The 24,348-nt window shown below is 36.9% G+C and overlaps 2 protein-coding genes across 3 annotated transcripts; one reads left to right on the top strand and one right to left on the bottom strand.

Annotated features, from left to right (window-relative positions):
• Positions 1 to 3,066: 3,066 nt before the first annotated feature.
• On the bottom strand, positions 3,067 to 20,050 carry LOC142535157 (protein NAP1-like). Of its 2 annotated transcripts, none has more exons than XM_075641701.1 (24): positions 19,857 to 20,050; positions 19,010 to 19,463; positions 18,837 to 18,911; positions 18,408 to 18,488; positions 18,114 to 18,194; positions 17,916 to 17,998; positions 16,286 to 16,370; positions 15,587 to 15,712; positions 15,306 to 15,413; positions 15,175 to 15,219; positions 14,750 to 14,892; positions 14,225 to 14,357; positions 8,545 to 8,655; positions 8,310 to 8,388; positions 7,727 to 7,920; positions 7,006 to 7,151; positions 6,706 to 6,787; positions 6,525 to 6,635; positions 6,029 to 6,154; positions 5,815 to 5,945; positions 5,637 to 5,733; positions 4,392 to 5,383; positions 3,949 to 4,161; positions 3,067 to 3,700 (listed from the first exon to the last, which is right to left on the bottom strand). In XM_075641701.1, exons 2-24 carry the CDS (start codon positions 19,427 to 19,429, stop codon positions 3,214 to 3,216), a joined length of 4,149 nt encoding a protein of 1,382 aa, XP_075497816.1. In that variant the 5' UTR covers positions 19,430 to 19,463; positions 19,857 to 20,050; the 3' UTR covers positions 3,067 to 3,213. The 2 variants fall into 2 exon arrangements, with proteins under 2 accessions (XP_075497816.1, XP_075497818.1); XM_075641703.1 differs by having other exon boundaries at positions 19,010 to 19,418; positions 19,857 to 20,044.
• Positions 20,051 to 21,000: 950 nt separating this feature from the next.
• On the top strand, positions 21,001 to 22,460 carry LOC142538011 (UPF0496 protein At3g49070-like). Its single transcript, XM_075643458.1, has 2 exons — positions 21,001 to 21,079; positions 21,405 to 22,460. Exons 1-2 carry the CDS (start codon positions 21,031 to 21,033, stop codon positions 22,385 to 22,387), a joined length of 1,032 nt encoding a protein of 343 aa, XP_075499573.1. The 5' UTR covers positions 21,001 to 21,030; the 3' UTR covers positions 22,388 to 22,460.
• The last annotated feature ends 1,888 nt before the right edge of the window (positions 22,461 to 24,348 follow it).

The following is a 24,348-nucleotide window of genomic DNA, read 5'->3' as shown; positions in this document are numbered from 1 at the left end:
TGATTATTCCGATCCATTTTTACATGAAATGTTCTATGAATTAGGAGGCTTGACTTTTTCTTCTATTTGCTTTTATGTTAAGCTAGCTAAACAAAACACACACAATACCAATAATAAAACTAATTTGACTGAGTATTACGGATGGTTTGCCCGTTTTGTGATGATTCGGGCATATTCCTATTTCCCTTTATCCAAATTAAATTACATGCTCTACTAATATGACTTTCTGAAATAGCTGGAAACGATATTAATATAAGATCTTTGCAAGCTTTACATTGAATGTTGATGAAAATAACGAATCGAAATTCAATTAACGTACAAAAAAATCGAATTCCAGAACAACACGGTGTCCAAATATTCTGCCCGATGATTACGTATTGAAAATTTTGACTTTTATTATTTTGAGTTAAAATATTCGACTAGATCATGAATAAAGATCATGAATATTTAATCATCCATCGTATGTAGGATAGCCCATTATTATATTTAAGAAATTACATATATTAAGATAATCTGCTTTCAATATAAATTAAATTTATATCCAAATATATATATTTAGTACTTCGTGTAATATGTACGTATGATGTTTTTTTTTTTTTTTTACTTTCACAAAGATTATAAATATTATTTTTTTCGATCACAAAAACTAATTTAATAAAAAGGCAATAGCAATTGGTGCAGGGATAAAAGAAAGAAACTCGACAAGGTATTTAAAATTTTTATATAAAAAAAAAAAAACATCATGTGTACTTGACAACTACACCTTCAACGCTGATACAACTTATTTGTAACGCGTTAACAAAAACACGGTGAACATAATTAAAAATAAAAATGTGATTTATGATATACTTTCATCGCGGCTGGTCACGGCCGGAGCCAAGTCCATGCACCGGTGGTCTTAGATGGGAGTGGTGTTTGCTCCGGTGCAATTGATCCAGTGTCGGCAAAGGCCAAATCTGCGGCACTAGTTCGTTTCGTAGTACTATTTCTACGAACATGATCAGTTTGAAATTGTGTGGCAAGCGCAGCTGTGTTGGGTTTAGATTGAGAAGAATTATTGGGAGGAATGGGACATGGTGCTTGAACCATCCAGCTTCCTAGTCTCTCTGCTGCACAATTACCCCTCGATCCCATCAATGTATCTCTGAAGCCTAGCTAGTAAATTTTCTTCGTGTTTGTCATATAAATGTGCCGGTATTTATAGATCTGATATTTGGGGTAAGCCATTTTCTAGAAGCTTCGCATGCACATACAGATCGATCTCTTCGTCAAAGGTCTGAGCTGTCTGTTGGATTTTCCGTTGATATCGCTCCTGCTGATTCATCTCTTTGCTTGCATGAAATTTCAAATCTTTGTATATTAATAATAATATATCTGATCATGTTCCAAACTAAAAGTATGTCGGTCATACTACGTGGTCGGTCCGTGGAACCAAATCCTAAAAACACCTTTTTTACAATTTAAGGTTGAATATTCTTGAAACTAAAACTTAGGGCTAGATCGATCAACATTATATTTTAAGATCTACACTAAAATTATAATATATTAATAAAATCTCAGGTATACTGTTCATTTTTATTTTATAAACAGTATAATAATGGATTTGTACTATGATATTTTATTTACCTTGAAAACACATTGTTTTACATCAAAAACTCTTTTTTTTTTATTATTATTCTTTTTAAGTAGAATGATTAAAGAACAACAAAAAGTTATTTCACGTCGAAGATTATTTTAATATTAAAATAATTAAAAGTGGGAGAGAGCACGTGTCCCGTTGGACAGAACAAACCCCCGCCTCCCATTTTTTATTTGACTTGATTTGATTGAGATCTACTGAAGGTTTGCTGGTATTCCTATACCACTAAAACGACATTCTAAAGTAGCTGAAAACGACTTTGGAGCCACCAACCGCCACCCTACTTCCCCCGCCGACACCAGCTCTACTCCCCAAATTGCTCCGTGTATCTTTTTTTATTATTTAAAAATCATTGTAAGAATAGAAATAATAAATAATAATTAAAATATAATACAAACCTTAAACTAATTATCCTACGTACCTACTTCTATTTTCCTTATTTTCATTTTTCTTTACCCGTGACTTCTTCATCTTTGAGTTTTTGTCGTCGAGCTTTTAAGATATTTATGTTTTAGATATTTAATTACTGGTGTATGTTGAACATAAGTTAAAATAGTTAAAATATGATAAATGATGATTATATATAAGCATATAATGTTATTTTTACTTATATATTACTATTTTGGTAACAATATTAAAACACTATTTTATCTCTCTTGTTTTTTTTTTAATCTGTTTTTCGCATACTAGATTACTATGATTCAAAATTTTGATATTGTATCTTCTTGCTCTTTTTATATAAACAATATATAGTAGGTCTCTTGTGAAACGGTCTCACGAATCTTTAGTTGTGAGACAGGTCAACTCTATCGATATTCAAAATAAAAAAGTAATACTCTTAGCATAAAAAATAATATTTTGTCATGGATGACCCAAATAAAATATCAGTATCACAAAATACAATCCGTGAGACCCTCTCATACAAGTTTTTGCCAACAATTTATCTTAAAATCGTAGTTTTTTTTTTTTTTTTGCTCTACTAAATTAATATTGTTTTTATGATCGCATTTTTGTTATTTTAATGTAAATATAATAATGATTATCATTTTGTGCATACATGTCAATTATTATATCTACTAGTATTGCTGCATATTCATTGTGCGTATAATACAATAATTATATAAATATCATGTGTTTTTTTATGAATATTGTATTTTTTAAATAATTAGTTTGGTTAGGTAAATAAAATTATTTATCCTTTTATAAAAGTTATTTAAAAAAGATGAAACAAATTGGTGAAATAATAAGCTCATTTTTACGACTAGTTATCTTCAGAAAACAAAACTTCGCCCCCTAATTCCGTACCTATTCATATCCTCGCAGCTTTTCATTCTTCACTTGCTTTTTACAGGTGCAGGATGTGTACATTCAGCTTCAATATAAAAACATAGAACACCTCAAAATTGCAGAAACAAGAACTGTCTCAATTAAGAACAAACACTAAGTTGATATATTTCTCAGATAATATATAATCGTCAGGTATAAAATAATCTTCGCTAGAAGATCAACTTCACAACTGGAGTTACCGGAAGCCCAAGAACATACATTTTCATCATAAATTTAGTTTTCGTGTCTCATTTGTATGATATGGGACCAGACCTTGACACTGCAAATCTTGGTAAAGGACTAGGACCAGTGCTGGCTGATGCGGATCCTTCTACAAATTTCGTCTTCCGACTTAAACTGTAGTCCAAGGGCCCAGACCGCCTACCGTTCCTGTGTTTGTTGTCTATGTTTCTTGCATGGAAATTGTCGGAATCATCTTGATTCTGATCATGAGCTGATGTAACCTTGAAATAACCTGAATCATGAGTACTAGAATGTGAAGCATCGCTACGGGGCTGCCTCATTGATGGAGATGCATGGGCCAGTGACATAGCCGGAGAATGATGAGGAGATGAACTCAATAATGCGAGAGGAGTGGAAGAATTTGAGTAGTATTGGTTATAGAGCGAACGGAGAATGGCATACGGTATATGAGATTCCAATGTGCTCCTCGGTAGGTATGGCGACATTTCACATATTTGATCAAGAAAGATAAGCTTCGCAACAAGATGAGACCTATTCAAATAGTGAGCCATCTTTTGAGTATATCAGCAATACAATGGAACTAAAAGAAAAATGTCAAAAGAAATAATCATCGACACAAGTAATGGTACTTGAAAATTTCAAGATACTTAGTAACATCAAATGAAAACCTCTTCGTCAGAGTCGTGATAATTACTCATAACTGCAATTATCTCTTTGTGAGGCAATCAAAACTTGAAATGATATAGCTTCTGCATCTCATGATGAGATCATGAACTCACCTATTGCTTTCACTCCAGGTATCCAAAATGATCCCTGCGCAGAACTTTACGTAGAGCTGCATTACGGACTTTATGTTTGCTTCTATTGACAAATAGTTTTGTGCTGCAGGATTCAACATTTCGCCGGCGTGGCCATTTGAAAGTGATTGATTCTGTTCATATTCTCTTTCAAGTCTAACGAATTCACTACCCACAATCACAGCAGAAATGCACCTGATAAAGGAAATTTAAATGACAAATTTCACAATCAAAAATATTCTCAAAGTACATGCAAAGAATAAAGATCACAGGATTCATTTGAACGTATCTTCAATCATCTACCAAGCAAAAAATGCTAATTACAACTTGAAACGTAAACTGAGACAGGCGGATAACAAAATATTATGCATTCAATCTTGCTTATAATAATGTTCTTCAAATCACAACAGTGAAATTATATGGACCTGGCCAAACAGTGAACATTGTTGCTGAAGCCTCCAGTTTCTACATTGAAGGTAGTAGTGTCCCAAATAGTAGAAGTCATAAATGCTGCAAATAAATATGGCAACAAGCTCCATGAACCATCACTAGCCCCGCCAACATCCTCTAATATGGATATAATCCATTTGGAATCATGATCACCAACTATGTTTACAGCGTTTGCGACCCTTTGCATCCTCCTTATTTCTTTCTTTTCAGGTATTTCAGAAGGTAAATGCTTAGCAGAACCTGCTAGCAACGAATATATTAAAGGTGCACCTTCTTCAAGCACAACACCAGAAGCTTCTGCTAAAATAGAATCAAAAGTGATGGCCTGCCCTGCCTGAATACAGAACTTAACCATGGTGTCCATATCAACAATCTGCTTAATATTTGCTTCTGTGTCAATCCTATCACCGGAATGCATACTCCCAGCTACCGCCTCCAAAATTTCACGATTCACCCTCAGTGTCGTGTCAATGCAATTTAGAAGTGCAGCTGTATGCTCCTTAAGCATCCTGTTCAACCTGTCAACTCCATGGCTACCAAAGGTGCGAACAAAGGCTTTCAACTCCTTGAGATCTGTCACCGACTCTGCAAAATATCCACCAACAGGCCTTGTACTCTTGAAGCATCCATGAAACGGTGTAAAGAGTATGCCAGCACCCGATACATCCTTAATAATGTTATCGATATACCAACTGCACACAGCTTCGGTAGCCAACCCAGTCAGCTGTTCTGCAGGTTTCTCAAACAAGTGTAATGAAGAAACCGGACCAGCATAGGTTTCTGCAAGGAGAATTTCACGAATACCCTGTGTCAGATCCATGCTGACATGTTGTTCTGCTAGGTGGACGATAGAAGTATGTCTGTGAATAAGTGATTCTAGGACAGAAGGCCGCTGAAGATCAGTATCGGTTTTCAGCACAGTGAGCAGCCTCCTTTTGAAATTCCCGAGGATGCATTCTCTCATGTACTGCATCATAATAATTATAGTTGAGAAAAAAATTAATCAACCAAACAAAGTAATCGGGGTTTTGAAATTTGAATTATCCAGCAGCAGCAGAGGTCAGATTCCGAACTTCTCTCAAGCTGACAAAGCTGAATTATCTGACGGTTTACAATCTCATCCATCTACTAACTTCACACTTACTGTTTTGGAATCATTGAGTAGGTTATTAAGAATCTGCATTCAATGAGCAATTTAAAAAAATTATAACATCGTTTACCTCCCGAAGAACAAAAACATGGTTTAGAACGCAGATGGGTTCCATGTCATTCAATACTGAGCATAGATTTGTCAACCGTTGAATTGCAGCTTCCAACCTGTCATCCAACCGGATACTAAGTCAAACGAGAGCAATATGACGAACATAAATTTCCAGGGCATGGAGGTAGAAAAATCACATTTTGATAGCATTATTATTTTCAGGATAGCTCTCATATCCCGGCAAATGAAAACCATATGAAGCTTTTGGAGATTTTGCCGGCAATCTGGATGTCAAATTCATAAGATTTGCTGCTTGGTCTGGAAGAAGCTGAAATTTTCTTACAATTAGTCGAATAAATATACCCAGCTAAAAATTAAGCGAGTCTTGGCAGCATGGAGAAGAGGATCTACCTGCATCTCCAGAGAGCCAAATCCTCCTTCAGAGTCGAGAATATTTATTAAACCTTCCAATCCTCCCATGATGGATTCAATAAGGGATTCAACATACAGAACCGCATCACGGCCGATTTTAGTCAACTGAAACCCAAAATGTTGAAGTCATTGTCGATCAACAACAACCATTTTCATTCACAAAAATTACACCGGGTAGAATATCAAACATAACGTCCAATTTCTCCACCCTGAGTGAACTGAGGGCATGAAGGTGCTCCTTGTCATTTAGTTGGAAGCAGGTAATCTAGAGGTCAGAATCCATATTGAAACTTACAATTTGATACAAATCAAGTTCTACTAAAAGGTTCAAAATTTTCTTGTTCATAAACTTATTTTACCCTCCAACTGGTATGGCTCTTGCACAGTATGCAATATAAGACAATCAACATACAGTCCACAAACTATGGTTTCCACAACCGTGAGAAATTAAACCTTTGATATTGTTGATCAATACCTCTTCTGGGATAACTGCTGATGCACATTCTGGGAAAGTGCTAGCAACACCAAGCCAGGCACAGCAATGTTGTGGACGACCTTCGGGCCCAAACATTGTGTTACGAAAAACCTATAATACCACAAGTCAAATGAGAGCTACATATGGTTGTCTAAGAAGACTTGTACATTGTCATACTTACAGTTGTAAGATGCTGATGGTAAAAGTAAAGTTTCTTCAGACTCCCATGCTTTGACAACTGAGTTTCAAGCTCATCAACACATCTGCTTTTAGGAAAGAAATTCATTAGTACTGTCTCTTGCACTGTGAAGAAAAAATCATCTGACTTGCTTTTTCTATTGATCAACATTGAGCCGTTATAGAGAGATTCAGATCAGTGAAAACTGGAAGCTCCGGCTAGAAGCTGACCAGGACAGTTAAACTCTAGCAGTAAGAATCCTAATATTATAATATATCGTCATGTTACAGAAAACGCGAGCACCTGGACCAATTGTATGTAGCATTTCCCTCTGACAACAACCCCTCTTTTCCAGTAGATACTGTAGCCTTTTCCAAATGCCTAATGTTAATAGACGACCGAGCAGAAGTGACAATCATCAATACTGACAACCAGTCCTTCCGTAACTCCTGCGAATTTCAAAAAAGAAATAAAAATCTTTACAAGCAATTAGCAAAAAATACCAACAGCAGCAGCAAGATCAGGGCAAGCAACAATTCAAGAACAAAAACTTATTTTTTAAAAAAACATCCTTTTGACATTGGATCAGAAAATTGGAAAGGTCATCAGAGTTCAGAATCAGTAACGTACTAGCTTGCCAAGAATGCAGATCGTAAAAAAAGTAGATACTCGCTGACAATCCATTTTTAATACTGAATCATCCATTGAAGGGACAAATATCTTGATTTACCAGAATCAAGAGACCGAAATAGATACACGATAGTAATTATCTGCTCACAGTCATCCAATCAACATTTGGAGAAACTCAAGTTAACGTTCTCAATTTTATAATTTTCAACGTAAAGTGTAGGTCACACTTCAGTTCAGTAAATATATTAAATCAAGTTTTTAAAAAATACTTAAAATCATTACATTAATAACTGGGCAGATATGAACTGATGGTAGAAAAATGTTCAGGTAAGGAAAAGAGCGAGCAATAGTAGGTCTGACATGGAAAATACAAAATAGATGATGAAATGCTTACTGATAAATCACATGTGATGGCAGAAATATTTTCGCCCTGAGGCTTTGGTATGTTCTCTAAATGCTGAACAATCCGATGGAAAAGCCCCTTCAAGGTTGCATCCAAGTCAAGAGCCACCATCCCCGGAGTGCTCATCAGAAAGCGGATTCTTCCAGCAGAGGATGATAGGTATGACAAGGCATAGCCTCTAATGGCTGAGAGAAAATAACACCTTTTCTATCTTAGTATAAATTTCTAATAACCAGTAAAATACAAAAAGTATGTCACTTTGATAAATCGACCAACAAAATGTATTGTAAAAATATGCTGACATTTAAGGTTTAAGTCGTAAATTTCGTGCAAGCTTCTACGTAATGTTAGAATGAAAAATTATAGTTCATCAAAATTCAGATATTCTATCTTTATTCTCACAATAGAACTGATTAGAGGACCTAATAAGCACCTAACCAAACCATTGTACTGAAGAACACTCCATTTGAGAGCAAGCTGACATAAGTAACAAGCCAGAAACTTAAATATTTCATATATGATCACGAAATTGTCAATAAAATCTAATAATCTTTTTTCTTGAAAGGAACCAAACCAGCAATGTATTTTCGGGCTAGAGAGCAAAGATGGTCCATCCCATCTAATAAAAACCCAATAGTTGGATCATTTGGATCCTGAAATCAAGAACATTCAAAGGAACTAAATTAAATTGATAAGTTGCACCTCATAAATCAAGATAAAGAAATATTACTAGTCATCTTTTTTATCTTTGGTATAATATCCACAAAAGAGATGTTTTGGTAATAAATACAATTGAATCTTTTTCTTACAGCTTCTACAGGCACAAATCGAGCTGCTTTTGATTTAGAAGATGCAACTCCAACATGCTGAAAGTACCATAATACCTCACTTTGGGCAAAGGCCAAGGCAGAAAAAACCATCTGCACAATCACCAACAACCATGCATTGAGTGTAAAGCCACAGCAAAACAACAAGCAGTCACAAGCACAGGATTAGTAACTTCTTTAATTCCATGTTCACTTCACTGGAACAATAATTAGTTTCCCTCATATATCAATAAGACTATAATTATTAGTTTCCGTCAAAAATCATTAAATAAGACCACAATCCCCTTGACCCAGTATTTTTTCATTTGTGCTGTTTATCATCCCATACCTCCACATTGTCGGTAGAATAGTCAAATGGGCATAGTCAGCAAATGAGTTGCCAAATTTGATACAATAATTGAGGGGAATAAAAACGTGGGATACTGCGGAAATTTCGTGGAAAGTTTGAATACGCGTTTTTAACGCGTATTCACACGGTCAGGGGGCTCTATAAATAGAGCTCCCCCCTTCATTCTGAAATCATCCCTTCTTCGAGTTTTCTATCATCTTATAAGCATTTGAGTGCTTAATTTTATAATATTTGTGAGTTATTTTGTTCTCCTGTATTAAGAGAGTGTGTGTTCTCTTTGGAAACACAGTGAGTGAGTTGTACACCACAAAATATTATAGTGGAATTCTTTTCATCTTGCCCGTGGTTTTTACCCTAATAATTTTTAGGGGTTTTCCACGTAAATCTCGGTGTCCAGTTTATTCTTTATTTTCGGATTTTATTATCTCAAATTCCGCACGTGGGACCAACAAGTGGTATCAGAGCCTAGGTTTAAAATTTCTTAAAATTCTGAGTATGCTCTGTGGTTGCAGCCTAGACTGATCTTCCACATCAGAAAAGATTTTTTTGAGATTTTTTATTTAAGGCGGGATTATTTTGTCCGGTCTACTAAAATTGTTGTAAACATAATGGCGGGAAGGTACGAGATAGCAAAGTTCAATGGAAGCAATTTTATGCTGTGGAAAATAAAGATACAAGCAATTTTAAGAAAGGAGAATTGCTTGACGGCTATTGGAGATAGACCGGTGGAGATTACAGATGATGGAAAGTGGAACGAGATGAATGATAACGCTGTTGCCAATTTACACTTGGCTATAGCTGACGAAGTTTTGTCAAGTATCTCTGAGATAAAAACAGCCAAAGTTATCTGGGATACTCTGACAAAGATGTACGAGGTCAAGTCGCTACACAACATGATTTTCCTAAAAAGAAGGCTTTATACTCTTCGGATGGCGGAATCTTCATCGATGACCGACCATATCAACATACTAAATAACCTATTTGCCCAACTCACTTCCATGGGGCATAAAATAGGGGAAAATGAACGTGCGGAGCTTCTACTTCAAAGTCTACCAGATTCATATGATCAACTTATCATCAACATTACCAACAATATTCTTATGGGCTTTCTAAGATTCGACGATGTCTTAACTGCGGTTCTCGGAGAAGAAAGCCGGCGCAAGAATAAAGAAGATAGGTTGGTAACCTCGAAGCAGGCAGAGGCGTTACCGATGATAAGAGGAAGATTTATGGACCGTGATTCCAGTGGGAGTCAAAGTCGAGAAGTAAGAAGAAAAATATTTACTGCTTTAAATGTGGCGGTAAAGGGCACTTCAAGAGAGAGTGTACGAGTATCGATAAAAGTTCTCAAGGAAATGTGGCCAGTACTTCAGGCAGTGGTGAAATATTATTCAGCGAAGCGGCAACAGTTGCAGAAGGCAGACACAAATTTTGTGACACATGGATTATGGATTCAGGTGCGACGTGGCACATAACGTCTTGGAGAGAATGGTTTGATCATTATGAACCAGTCTCAGGAGGATCTGTATTCATGGGAAATGATCATGCCTTGGAAATCGCTGGGGTCGGTACTATCAAAATTAAAATGTTTGATGGCACCATTCGCACCATACAGGAGGTACGACATGTGAAAGGACTGACGAAAAATCTTTTGTCCTTGGGGCAATTGGATGATATCGGGTGCAAAACTCGGATCGAGAACGGGATCATGAAAATTGTGAAGGGAGCGCTTGTGGTTATGAAGGCGGAAAAAGTTGCTGCAAATCTGTATGTACTTTTGGGGAAAACACACAAAGAAGCAGAACTAGCTGTTGCATCAATTGGTTCAAGAGAAGAATTAACGGTGTTATGGCATAGAAAGCTCGGGCATATGTCAGAACGAGGGTTGAAAATTCTCTCAGAACGGAAGCTGCTACCGGGACTTACAAAAGTGTCACTACCCTTTTGTGAGCACTGTGTTACCAGTAAACAACACAGATTAAAGTTTGGCACTTCTACTGCCAGGAGCAAAAGCATATTGGAGCTGATTCATTTGGATGTTTGGCAAGCACCGGTTGTATCCCTAGGAGGAGCGAGATACTTTGTCTCGTTCATTGATGATTTCTCTAGGAGATGTTGGGTGTATCCAATCAAGAAGAAATCAGATGTTTTCCAGATCTTCAAAGATTTCAAAGCGCGGGTTGAACTTGATTCAGAAAAGAAGATCAAGTGTCTAAGGACTGACAATGGAGGAGAATATACCAGTGACGAGTTTGATGCATTTTGTCAACATGAGGGCATCAAGAGACAGTTCACGACGGCTTACACACCTCAACAGAATGGAGTGGCGGAGCGGATGAACAAGACCTTGTTGGACAGAACAAGAGCTATGTTGAGGACTGCAGGTCTAGAAAAGTCATTTTGGGCAGAAGCAGTCAAAACCGCTTGTTATATTATCAATCGTTCTCCTTCAGTGGCGATTGATCTGAAGACTCCGATGGAGATGTGGACCGGGAAGCCGACAGATTATTCTCATTTGCATACATTTGGAAGTCCTGTGTACGTTCTGTACAATGAGCAAGAAAGATCAAAGTTGGATTCGAAATCCAGAAAATGTATCTTCTTGGGTTATGCTGATGGAGTAAAGGGGTTTCGCTTGTGGGATCCTACTGTTCACAAGCTTGTCATCAGCAGGGATGTTATCTTCGAGGAAGATAAAGTAAAGGGAGACAAAGGCACACCGAATTCAGAAACTACTATATTTCAGGTGGAAAATAAGACGGACGAAGGTCAAGTTTCTTGTGAAACAGTACCAGAGCACGAAGAACAAGAACATGTTGAGTCTGAGGTTTCCAATGTGAGGCAGTCAACTCGAGACAGAAGACCACCAGGTTGGCTTTCAGATTATGTCACTGAAAACAACATTGCATATTGTCTATTATCAGAGGATGGTGAGCCATCAAGTTTTCACGAGGCTACTCAAAGCTCGGATGTATCCTTGTGGATGATAGCAATGCAAGAAGAGTTGGAGGCATTAGACAGGAATAAAACTTGGGATCTTGTTACACTACCACGAGGGAGGAAAGCCATCGGCAACAGATGGGTCTATAAGATCAAGCGAGATGGCAATAACCAAGTGGAGCGGTATCGTGCTAGATTGGTGGTAAAAGGATATGCTCAGAAAGAAGGCATTGACTTCAATAAAATATTTTCTCCTGTGGTTCGGCTTACAACAGTCAGAGTAGTGTTGGCATTGTGTGCGGTGTTTGACCTACATCTAGAACAGCTAGATGTGAAAACGGCGTTTCTTCATGGAGATCTTGAAGAAGAAATCTATATGCTCCAGCCAGAAGGTTTTGCGGAAAAAGGCAAAGAGAACTTGGTTTGCAGGTTGAACAAATCTCTGTACGGTCTCAAACAGGCGCCGAGGTGTTGGTACAAGAGATTTGATTCCTATATCATGAGCCTTTGATACAACAGACTGAGTGCAGACCCTTGTACATATTTCAAGAGGTCTGGTGATGATTATATTATTTTGCTGTTGTATGTGGACGACATATTGGTGGCAGGCCCCAACAAAGATCAGGTCCAAGGATTGAAGGCACAGTTGGCTAGGGAATTTGATATGAAGGACTTGGGACCAGCAAGCAAGATTCTAGGGATGCAAGTTCACCGAGACAGAAGTAACAGAAAAATTTGGCTTTCCCAGAAAAATTATTTGAAGAAAGTCTTGCAACGCTTCAACATGCAAGATAGTAAGCCAATATCGACCCCTCTTCCTGTTAACTTCAAGTTATCCTCCGAGATGTGTCCTAGCAGTGAAGCAGAGAGGATGGAGATGTCTCGAGTACCGTATGCATCAGCAGTGGGAAGTTTGATGTTCGCCATGATCTGTACAAGACCAGACATTGCTCAAGCAGTGGGAGGAGTTAGTCGGTATATGGCGAATCCTGGACGAGAGCATTGGAGCACTGTTAAGAGGATCCTTAGATACATTAAGGGTACCTCGAATGCTGCATTATGTTATGGAGGATCGGATTTTACACCAGGGGCTTTGTCGATTCAGATTATGCAGGTGATCCTGATAAGAGGAAATCTACTACTGGTTATGTGTTTACACTTGCAGCAGCTACTCAAGCTTGCAAGGAGGCAATATGGATTAAAAGGTTATTGGAGGAGATCGGGCACAAACAAGAAAATGTTTCTTTGTTTTGTGACAGTCAGAGTGCCTTGCACATCGCAAGGAATCCAGCCTTTCATTCCAGGACTAAACACATTGGAGTCCAATTTCACTTTGTGCGGGAAGTAGTGGAAGAAAGAAGCGTGGATATGCAGAAGATCCATACGAAAGAAAACATAGCTGATTTTCTGACCAAGTCAGTGAACACTGATAAGTTTGAGTGGTGTAGATTCTCAAGTGGTCTAGCGGAAACATAAGCAGCAGGGAATGGCAAGATTGAAAGGATGTGTGGAGATGTGTTTGTTTCTCAATCAAATCTCCAAGTGGGAGAAATGTCGGTAGAATAGTCAAATGGGCATAGTCAGCAAATGAGTTGCCAAATTTGATACAATAATTGAGGGGAATAAAAACGTGGGATACTGCGGAAATTTCGTGGAAAGTTTGAATACGCGTTTTTAACGCGTATTCACACGGTCAGGGGGCTCTATAAATAGAGCCCCCCCTTCATTCTGAAATCATCCCTTCTTCGAGTTTTCTCTCATCTTATAAGCATTTGAGTGCTTAGTTCTATAATATTTGTGAGCTGTTTTGTTCTCCTGTATTAAGAGAGTGTGTGTTCTCTTTGGAAACACAGTGAGTGAGTTGTACACCACAAAATATTATAGTGGAATTCTTTTCATCTTGCCCGTGGTTTTTACCCTAATAATTTTTAGGGGTTTTCCACGTAAATCTCGGTGTCCAGTTTATTCTTTATTTTCGGGTTTTATTATCTCAAATTCCGCACGTGGGATCAACACACATAACTCATTAACTTGATCAGTATGCATGCAAATAATTTGAAACCATACACATAATAATCAGTGCCCTAGTGCCTAGCAAGGTAAGTCATCAAAGATCAAAATCTGACATTTCACATCTCTCATAAACAGCATTACCAGTTGATCGGTTCAGAAAATTATTGTAGCGAAAAATACATATTTAACTTATCTGTACTACTAAGGATCTTGCTTCATCATACAGCAAACATCTCCTGTATAGAACTAATCATGCCTGTAAAAGGCTTCTTATGTCCTCGTTATCATTCAACCTACCCATATGATAATCTCATGAAGATCAAGAAAATAGGTATATGGATGTATAAATGTGCAGCATACCTGGATGTTTGGAGCCAATAAACTAGGCTGATCAGTAAAGAAAAGAACCATCCTTCCAATCTCCTGCTTCAATAAAATTCTCCTCTCACGGTGTATGGCATCACATGAGTTCAGTGCTTGCTCGTGAACTTCACTGCCATGATCAATGAGCTCAAATGTAAGTTAGGCATAGTGCCAAAAAGTATAAGCTACGACATACAACAAGAACCAAATATTGATTTCATCAGAAACAAAAGTAAAGATGCGATATTAAACCGGTCTCAGTGCATTTAAATTCTAGTTCTAAAGGAGTAAGATGGAAAGTCTGTAATTAATCTAAAGAGATGCCAATGCATCATCGCAGTCCTTACAGGCATCTTCCGATAAAGTGATAGTATTACAAACTGAACATGCTCCGTTGGCATCATTCATTACCTAGTGTTAACTACATCAATCAAATCAAATCATAGAATTGCCTCAGCCATAAACAGTTTTCTCTATAAAAATAAACCAAATTAAAAAGTCATATCTCCAAAAGGTCAATACCTGATCATTTTCTCTACCTGCTTGGCAACACTATACTCTAAATCTGCTTCTTTTTGTTTAGTTCGTCCAGACTTGGCAATTTTCTTTGATTCCAGAATTCTTGGTAAAACATATGATTGATACTCCTCATGCAATAGTATATACTGCAGTTATAAAAAAAAAAACCAATCAGTCATTTTAAAAACAGAATAAAATTCTGAAATCAGGCCAGCCACTAAGGTCAGAGGACCTCCAGATATTTTATGGATCAAAACCATTAATTTTTACTGTATTACAGCAGAACTCAGCGCTAGCATGTTTAAGTAACTGGGACTGAAGTCTCAACGTTGTTCGAACTTTCTAGGGAACACGATCACCTTTTTTCTATTTAATATGATCAAGTGGGAAAAGAAAATCGAAACTGTAAAGATGCATATAAAACTCACGTCATCCCTGAATAATGTAAGAACTAGGTTTTCTTTCAACACAACCTGAAAGGAAACAAAAAGCAACAGAGCTCAAGAGCTAATGACTGCAGGAAAATTAAATATATGAAATTCCACTGAGTGCTATGTACCAAAGCAATGTCAATGCTCGTGACCCTGAGAAGCTCATCTGGGCAAACGAGATATCCAAATAATACCCATTCCCGATAGGAAGTAACATTTGCCAGGTCTTGAGCTCTCTGTAAAGTAGAAAAGATGTTAAAAATTAAAAATGGTTATGCAAAGGAAAAGGAAAAAGGGCTTGATCCTTGTAGTACATAGCTTTACATGAAATGTAAAAGTTTGCATTAGGACATTCCAAATCCTAATAGGTCCTGCTAAGACTATCAACATATAACAGAACTTCAGTTACCATTGGATGAGCAGAGTTCGTCAGTATGTCAGGATATCTAGGATGAAATGGGCTCAGAAAACCCTCATTTCGCAGTTTCCTTGTATCTGTAGATAAAAAGATAATGGGACCCACAGCCTCTAAAACCTGAAAAGTATGCAACACAGAAACATGTTATATTCAATTCTAGTTTACCACAGATCAAGTGAAAATGAAATGATTATAGATCAAGATACCATTTTAACTACATGTAGCCCCACTGCTAACGACATGTAAAAATTCTACTTCTCAGACAACTTTAAAAAAAAAGAGAGATATGAGCAATTTATTTTCTGTTCCGAGGACCCCAAAATTACTAAGCAGTGAATTCTGTGTGTAATTTTTGGCTACAGAATACAGAATGTCTTTATTATGCTTATAACTTGTAACAGAATTAAGATGGAAAGAAATTTGAGGTAGGGAATCAAGACATGCTTCTACCTCATGCAAATGAGAGAGTAGACTAAAAAATGTACAAGGTGTTTCAGAAGCTCTAAGCCAATACAATTAAAATTTTGATGTACATAATTTGTCACAGCAAGAAGTATATGAAGGTCAACTACGAAGAAGAAAACTAACTCAATTTTTGCTCAACGAAATAACCAAATTTCTAACAAAGCATTGTAACTTTGAAGTAGGATCATGTCTGCCAAATAAAGAAACAAAAGAAAGAGCTATAACCTCTCCAATTCGAGGGCTGACAAAGTTAAGATCTTCATGTAACCCTTTCAGAGGTGGATCATACGAATCAACAAATTGAGTTAATCTGCTAGCCAAGAAACATAAAAGAATTGACTATACTAAAAAGTTTAAAATCAATCACATGCATATGTAACTTATCAAATACAAGATTCACCTAAAGACATGTAAAACGTAAATGACTACTTCTCATCAGTCAAAATAAAGGCCTTATAGTTGTACAACATGACCGTGAAGTTGACGCATACGGCATACAACAGCTGAAATAAAGAAGTTGAGTTCAAGGAATCACAGAAAAAGGATACCTATACTATTAAAATGAATAACCTATTTTTAAAATATATATTTTATATTCTTCTTTGAGAAAACCAAATTTTATTTCCTGAGGCACCCCTGTAGGAATTAACTAATGTCAAAAGACAACTTCGTCATTATTTGATACTTGAATACATTGGCCATTTTATCTTCTAATCATCATTCCAAAACATATTTACCAATATAACCCTGTAAAATTGTTATTTACAAATATATTCCTAGGACAGTAATGTCCTCACAACACCATTCTTTACACAACATGGTCTGATTTTCAAAACTGGTTCCAAGCGGTTCACAACTTTTTGGGTCCGGAACCAGTCAAAACCAGACCGCAACCTGTACTTGGGTAAACCGGTTCCAAACCGCTCCGGACCGTGAAAAAGTTCAGAGTTTCCGCTTCAGTTCGATCCGGTTATGGATCTGATTTAAGCCACCTCCACTATACATTTAAGAAGAAGAAATTTCTGGTTCCAGACCGGAACCGTGGCAAAGTCCCATAACCGGTCCGGTTTAGGGTACAAATTCATGAAACCACCCCGAACCTATATTCGGAACCGGTCCAGCCGGTTCCAAATTTATCAGGGCGATTCCGAACCAGTTTCGGTTCAACCTGCCCTGTTAAGCATCCCTACTATACATGTACACAGCGGTTACATAAACACATTAGTTCAAATAAAATAAAGTTAAGAATAGCATAACTAAACACTCAAGGTAGTTTAACCAAAGACACCAAATCCCTTGAGGTGGAAGCCAAATAAGTAAACCTTTCCATTCTTCAAAAGCTAGTGAGTTTGTTCTTTCCAGCACACTAACACCAATTCTCTATACCTTAGAAGTGACAGTATAAAGTGATCAGTTGTCCCTTGATAACCAAGAATTGACACATGTATAGCATTTGTTGTGTAGTCAAGATACTCGGTGAGCTGACTCAAGAACTAGCATATCTTGCTTGGTTGAACACTTGAACCTCGTACGCCGTTTTTCATTTCTCTTCAAGGATATACACTTACGCAACAATCTATCAGTAAACTTTCGAATACGAAAGTGCTGTGTAACAAGTTACTTTTATTGTTCTATACTTATTTCCAGTAGCATGTTTAGTATGATCTTTATCTTGCTTTTTTTCAACAAAGAAGCTCAAGATATATCTTATACAAACTATGCCTGTCATAAAGTATCTCAACAAGCGATCCCTATTAGGCATAACAGACAAAATGTTAACACCAAATCATAGAGTGTCTGAATTGGATTCCAATAGAATAAGGTTCATAAAGCTAAACAGTAGTTGAAGTCTCACCTATGGTAAAAATCGCAATCTCGATCATTCCGTGCCATGGAATACAAAAGATTGTACATTTGCAGAATCATTTTTCTAGGTACCTGTTGAACAAGTGTTTTTCATCAATGTCAGAGAATTAAACAAATCAAAATAGCTTTTCATCAAGAAAAAAGGAGAGGGAGATGGGAGCATGAGTCAACCATGCCATAAACTTGCCTTCTCAGAAAATAAATTGACACGAACAAATGAACAAAAGAGATCCATGAAGGCATGTAGTATGAGAGAGTTCTGGTGCGGCTGGGAAAAAAAGGTCAAACAAGTCAAAAGTTATTTGAAACAATTTTGCTCCTCATTCTGACACTCTCATCATAAAAAATACATTCCTCTGCTAGATATACTCCACAGTGAAGGCCGTGGGGTATAAAAAGACTACTATTATGTTTGGACAGCATCAACTTGGTGCATCTGTAGCTTCTCTACAAATTAATTAAAAAAAAAGCCATTTCTCACCAGCAAGGTGATCACGGTACTGCTTAGATCCAATATGAGCCGCAAAGCTTGTTCTCTAAATGTCAACAGGTCAAGAAGCAGCTGTTCAAGAGATGGAACCAGATTTCAAATTATGAATAAAAAAATTCCCAAGGCAATCTAGGAAAACAAAAATATTATTAACACCTTTTTTCTTGTTTAGATATTTTCTCTTTTTTGTACGTGTGAATTTGACTGACAACAGCTATATTAGACGGCATGCATAAAGTTCTCTATCTCAGACAAATTGCCCGGGGGTTGGGGATAGATTATTAGAAAATTTCAACATGGCAATGCACCATTGACGCCGATACCAAAAACCAATATCGACAATTAACAATATTCAGATGGCGTCTTTCTGTTAATTACCATAATATTACAAAATACAAGCTATGTATAGTAATGTTTCACCTGAATCCATGGTTCTAAGCTCTGTAAGTGAAGCTCAGCGCTGTCGCACATAGCGTCCAAAGTAAATTTATCAACCTAGAAGCAATTGGAAAAATCCATCTCACAATTCCCAATAAGTAAAGAAATACAAGTCAAATATCCAAAATTTAAAATGAGGAATATAAAAGTTCTACCCGTTCAAGCTGCAACTTGCTGTGATGCTCAGGAAACTTCTTATCGAGTAAAATACCAATTTTGGGGTAGTTCGGGAACACGCCCGCTTTCCAAAATGCTTCGGAATAGACATGACCGACTGAATCAGGGTAATCGAGAATCTGATTCAGCCGGTACAATTTTGACATTAACCCTTCAGCTACGTGTGTGAGCTGGTAAACCCATTGCATGTTGAAGCCCTTCAGGGATGAGCCGCTGCTGGTTTGAGGAGTTGCACATTCATCTATATTCTTATTCCTCGAGGCTAGTTCTGGACCTAAATATTCGGTCCACCTTGCTGGCCCCTCCCATTCCCTTGACCTAACTGCCGCCGGTGCAGATGCTAACACGTCTTCAGATGGAAAATGCGGCCTCGACTTAGCCATTTTTCTGTTGCTCATTAGCAGAAAAAAACACTCCAAAAGTCCAATATCCCTGGGAAGAAGAATTATAAAAAAGCATTCGGGGGATAACAATTTTGTTTACAATTGTTTGAATCCTCAACCATGTTCTTCCGCGATCATATGCTCACAACTGGAAATTGAAACTAATTCTCGTATCTTCTTAATAACTGAAGATCATTTCACCCATAAAGGAAAGTAAAACTACAGACAAAAGAAGAGCGCAGGCTACATTGATCAATATATAAACTATAACGTTCTCCCCCGTTTTCTTGCCGTTTCACATTCTCACGGTTATAATGAACAGCAACGACATTACTCCCAAACGTCAATTGACAATCCTCTCTCTTTCTCCAAAACCAGTCTGGTAATTCCAAATTAAAAACAAATAATCAAAGAATTAGGGCCAAGAAGATAGAAACAGTACCACAAGGACGAAATACAGGAGTAAGTAAGCAGCTAAAGCAGTAGAATAACAGCAGAGTGGTGGAGCTTCCTCAACTTCAGATCCACCAACTTCTACAGGCAAAAATCGTATACAGTTGCCTGCTACACTGGGAGTTGACGATGTGCCTGACGGGGACCTCTGTTTTTCTATTTTAGGTTCATTTCAGAATTCGGTAACAATAAATTGGATTTTAAAAAATATATTCTAATGCAAAAATTTAAAAAAAAAAAACCAATATTTTAATTAGTAAAATTTCAATAAACCGTGTCTTAAATAGAAATGAAAAATAGTTTTCACCATTTTAATTTTGATTTTCAAATGCACTCCGTTAAAAATATTATAATTAATTAAGTTCAAGTTGAATAAAGGTTGGGGGAAATATGACATCACAACCATGTCATATTTACCATTTATTGACGTAGCTAATTTACCAGTTTCCACTCCCAAGTTACCGATGAACGCAACACAACAAACTAAAAATGATTGCTTCACGAATGAGAGTACTCATTATGATTTCATGTCATCCGGAGACGGATTTTGAAGATGAATGCTTACCAAAGAAGCATAACCGTGTGTTACTGTTTTTTTTTTAAAAATATATATATTTAATTAAAAACGTGGATGAAGTAAATCTCGGACTAGATATGTTTCGAATTAACTGAATTCTGTGGTGCTTCCTTTTTTTCCGAATGAACAATAAGACTTCTCCATCAGTGTTTGGCATTTGTTTTCTTCACAAAACTTGGGAGTATTGTATTTTTGCATTAGTAAAAGTTTTTCAAAATAGGTTTAAACTGGATAAATAATATATGTTACTTAATATAATTAAAATTTTAAGACATTGTTTGAGGTACGTAACCAAGGTGAATAATCGGAAGGCCATCATTCATACGAGTACTATGCTGGTACACATTATTCGAATTATGGACCACTTCTTCGCTTGAATACTCCCTTGTAAGATCGTGTAAGCCAAATCTTTCTGTCGCCAATCCCTTTGATATTTATCAAACACTTTTGTTTCCTTGCAAGCAAAAACAAAAATAAATTTTAAAGTTCTGCACTGCTCCTTATATATTTTCCCTTTTATCAATCTGATTGATTTTGCTACTTGATTCATTCTCCATCAACCAGTTGTAGCTGCAACAGACCCAAAATGAAGATTAGATTTTGTGCTATTATCAGAAAGTTGTTTGCCTGCGGGGGTACGTAACAATTCTTTATACTTATACTTACTTTTTCCTTTGGGATAAACAGACATCAATAAATCAAATAGAATAGTTTTCGCTTTTTTCCTATTTCAATTTTCCCAAAAGAAGAGCAGTAATCTTTTATCATCCTTTACGTTTACATTAAAATGACTTTTTTGGATACTGCCCCAAAATCCAAAGGGGGAAGAAACAATGGCCGGGCCGGATTCGTTATCGTTGATTATAAAATCTCTGTTTTTAGAACTAGATTGACTGGAATTTCAACTGAGAATTCATTTAGTTATGTGATTGAGAATGTGTGTTTATATTGGATTTGCAGCGGCCCAAATGGATAATCCGGATCCGATAAATATGGACCTTCGAGAAGAGTATGCTAATGCCTTTCGAACCAAATCATACAATGAATTTTGGATGCGGGTCCTATCCTTGAATAAAGGGGATAATCTCACCACCCTCGCGAGTGTGGGCTCCACGTCAGCGGATCGGCTTCCTTCTTACCGGATGTTCGTGGAGCAACTCTTGGATCCGGATCAACCCAATGTCGCTCGAATTTTGGGACTGACCCGAACCCGAAAAGACGATTTCTCCCTCTATTTTTCCGTCACAGCTGATGCCTCACACTTGTGTGGACTACTCCTTAAAGACCTGGACCATATACGAAACGAATACCAATCCATTAAAAACGGGTCATACCCGAAAACAAACCAGTTCACACGATCCAACCCCTTCGGACAATCAGCTCCATCTTCGACCCGTTTTCGAGCCGTGCAAGACGATTGTTCCAGCCTGCTCACACAGCTCGAGTCACTGCGCAACGAGACACGGTCCAAGATTAGGCTCAAGAAGCTTAAACGCGGCTCTGCCGTTGTTCTCGTGGCTCTCACGGCTTCGCTGATTGTGATTGTTGCGACTCATGCGTTCGGGATATTAGCGGCTGCGCCTGGAATTATAGCTGCCTCCTTCGAGCTGATTTCAGTAGCCAAGATGTCTAGGTTGTCAGCTCAGCTCGATGTCGCGGCTAAAGGGACTTACATACTGATTCGGGAACTGGACACCATTGGCCGGCTTGTGGCTCGTCTAAATAACGAGCTGGAACACGTGGATGCTTTGATGCAGCTTTGGCTCGAAAGAGGGGACGATCGTCTGCAAGCCAGTGGGGAAGTGGTGAGCCAGCTACAGAAAAACGAACAGATTTTCATTGAGCAGATGGATGAATTGGAAGAACATTTGTACTTAGGTTTCATGACTATTAACAGGGTTAGAAATCTAGCAATACAGGAAATCCTGAAGATGGAATCATAGTAAATTTTGGCCAACATTTTACGGATTAATCCAAAACCAGCCAATCTAAGTTCAATGCTCATCTTTCTTTTTTCTTTTTCTTTTTCTTTTTCTTTTTCTTTTTTTTTAGTGATATCATATTTATTACGAGAATTTATAATAATTATATATATAATTGATATACCAATAATTTTTTTATAAAAAAAAATTATATGCTAATATAGTATCAGCATCGATATGATATTTTAGGATAACCGAAAAACTACAAATAACATTATTATTTAATTATATCGATTATTATTTAAATATATTATATTTAAATAATAATCGATATAATTAAATAATAATGTTATTTGTAACCAACGACACCTGAAATGATTGGCTAAATTGTTGTCCGTAGTCTTCTCTTGAATAATAGTGGGCCTAATGGCCCAAAAATTGATCAATTGTAGGAGATTTTGGGCCCACCTAATCTTATCTCCACAGCCCAATCCGTACATCCCCCACTAATGCAGTCCACTCCTGACATTTTCTCTGCCATCCATCCATCCATCCAACCAACCTCCAAATTTTAGAAACCGATTTTAAAATTTGTGGCTGGCGTTAGGCTAGTGCCCGATACCAGATCCGACGACTTTTACGGTGATAATATGTATATACGTACCATAGTCCCAAATCAATCAGGGTTAATGGTGTAGACGATGTGACTTACGCGAGAACACGTATATTATGAGACATAAATGCTGCGATCTTCATGAAATTAATGAGTAGGGTCGGGTGCTCCACGGATCGAATCAATAATGTTGTTCAGGAAAATGAGCAAAATACATGGCTTCGATCCTGACCTGCAAATAATGAAAGGAGCTCGTGAATGGGCGCCGGAGGGGTGTCCCGGCGTGGCCACTATTTTCTGACGTGGTAGATACCTTGTTTTTAGTGCCTATCTACTAAATATTAAATATGGCAAGTTGGCTGCCCATATTTTCTGATGACTTATATGACACACCAAAGACATGATGTTCTGACAAATAAGATTGACCATATTAATACACTCGAGTGTGATGCGTTTTTCGAGGTAGCCCGGGTAGCAAGGTGCTCGGGAGTTTTGTATGAGGGTCCGGGCTCTTGATTTTCCGAGAAAAAAATAAATGCACAGGTGATGAAGCGAGTACCCGGTGCATTAGTTCTGATTTTGGGTTGTCCATATAATACCGCAAGGTCGTCCATGCCCCTGATCTTTAGGGGAGTATCAATAAATATTTCGAAAAAGACCTCTGAATTCGATCTCAGATGATAATGAATAATAATAATATCAAAGAGGCATTTTCAATCGTTCATACGTAAGGTTGGAGAAAGTCTTGGTCTATTGTATATTAATTGAGAAATATATATAATAACTAAATTTAGAATTATAAAATATATATTTTTATTTCTAAAATGTCACAACAAATAAATTGTAAAATTTATAACCATCAACATCATACAGAAAACCAATTTTCATACACAAATATGTATATTATTTATTAGTTTATCTGAATCAACAACGTATGGCACACATGAAATGTGTTGTAAATTAGTTAATCTGAATCACTATTATTTATTTTATTAATTCTAATAAAAGCAGTAGATGATGATAAATAATAATAATGATAGAGTAAGTCTCTTCTGATACGGTCTCACGAATTTTTATCTGTGAGATGAATCAATCATACCGATATTCACAATAAAAAGTAATACTCTTAGCATAAAAAATGATACTTTTCATGGATGACCCAAACAAGATATTCGTCTCACAAAATACGAACTGTGAAACTGTCTCACACAAATTTTTGTCTAATGATAATTTAGAAAAATTATTTAAAATTTAATAGGTAATTTTTTTATAAAAAAAATCAAGGAAGCACAGAAAAAGGCAAAACGACACTCATTGACTCATTTGACAATATTTAAATTTTTATAATTTAAAGAAAATTAATACATAT

The sequence above is a fragment of the Primulina tabacum genome, chromosome 2 (genome assembly GCF_025594145.1).
Source record: "Primulina tabacum isolate GXHZ01 chromosome 2, ASM2559414v2, whole genome shotgun sequence".
Lineage (NCBI taxonomy): Eukaryota > Viridiplantae > Streptophyta > Magnoliopsida > Lamiales > Gesneriaceae > Primulina > Primulina tabacum.
The sequence above is the reverse complement of the archived record's forward strand: the minus strand, read 5'-3'. Positions and strand labels throughout refer to the sequence as shown.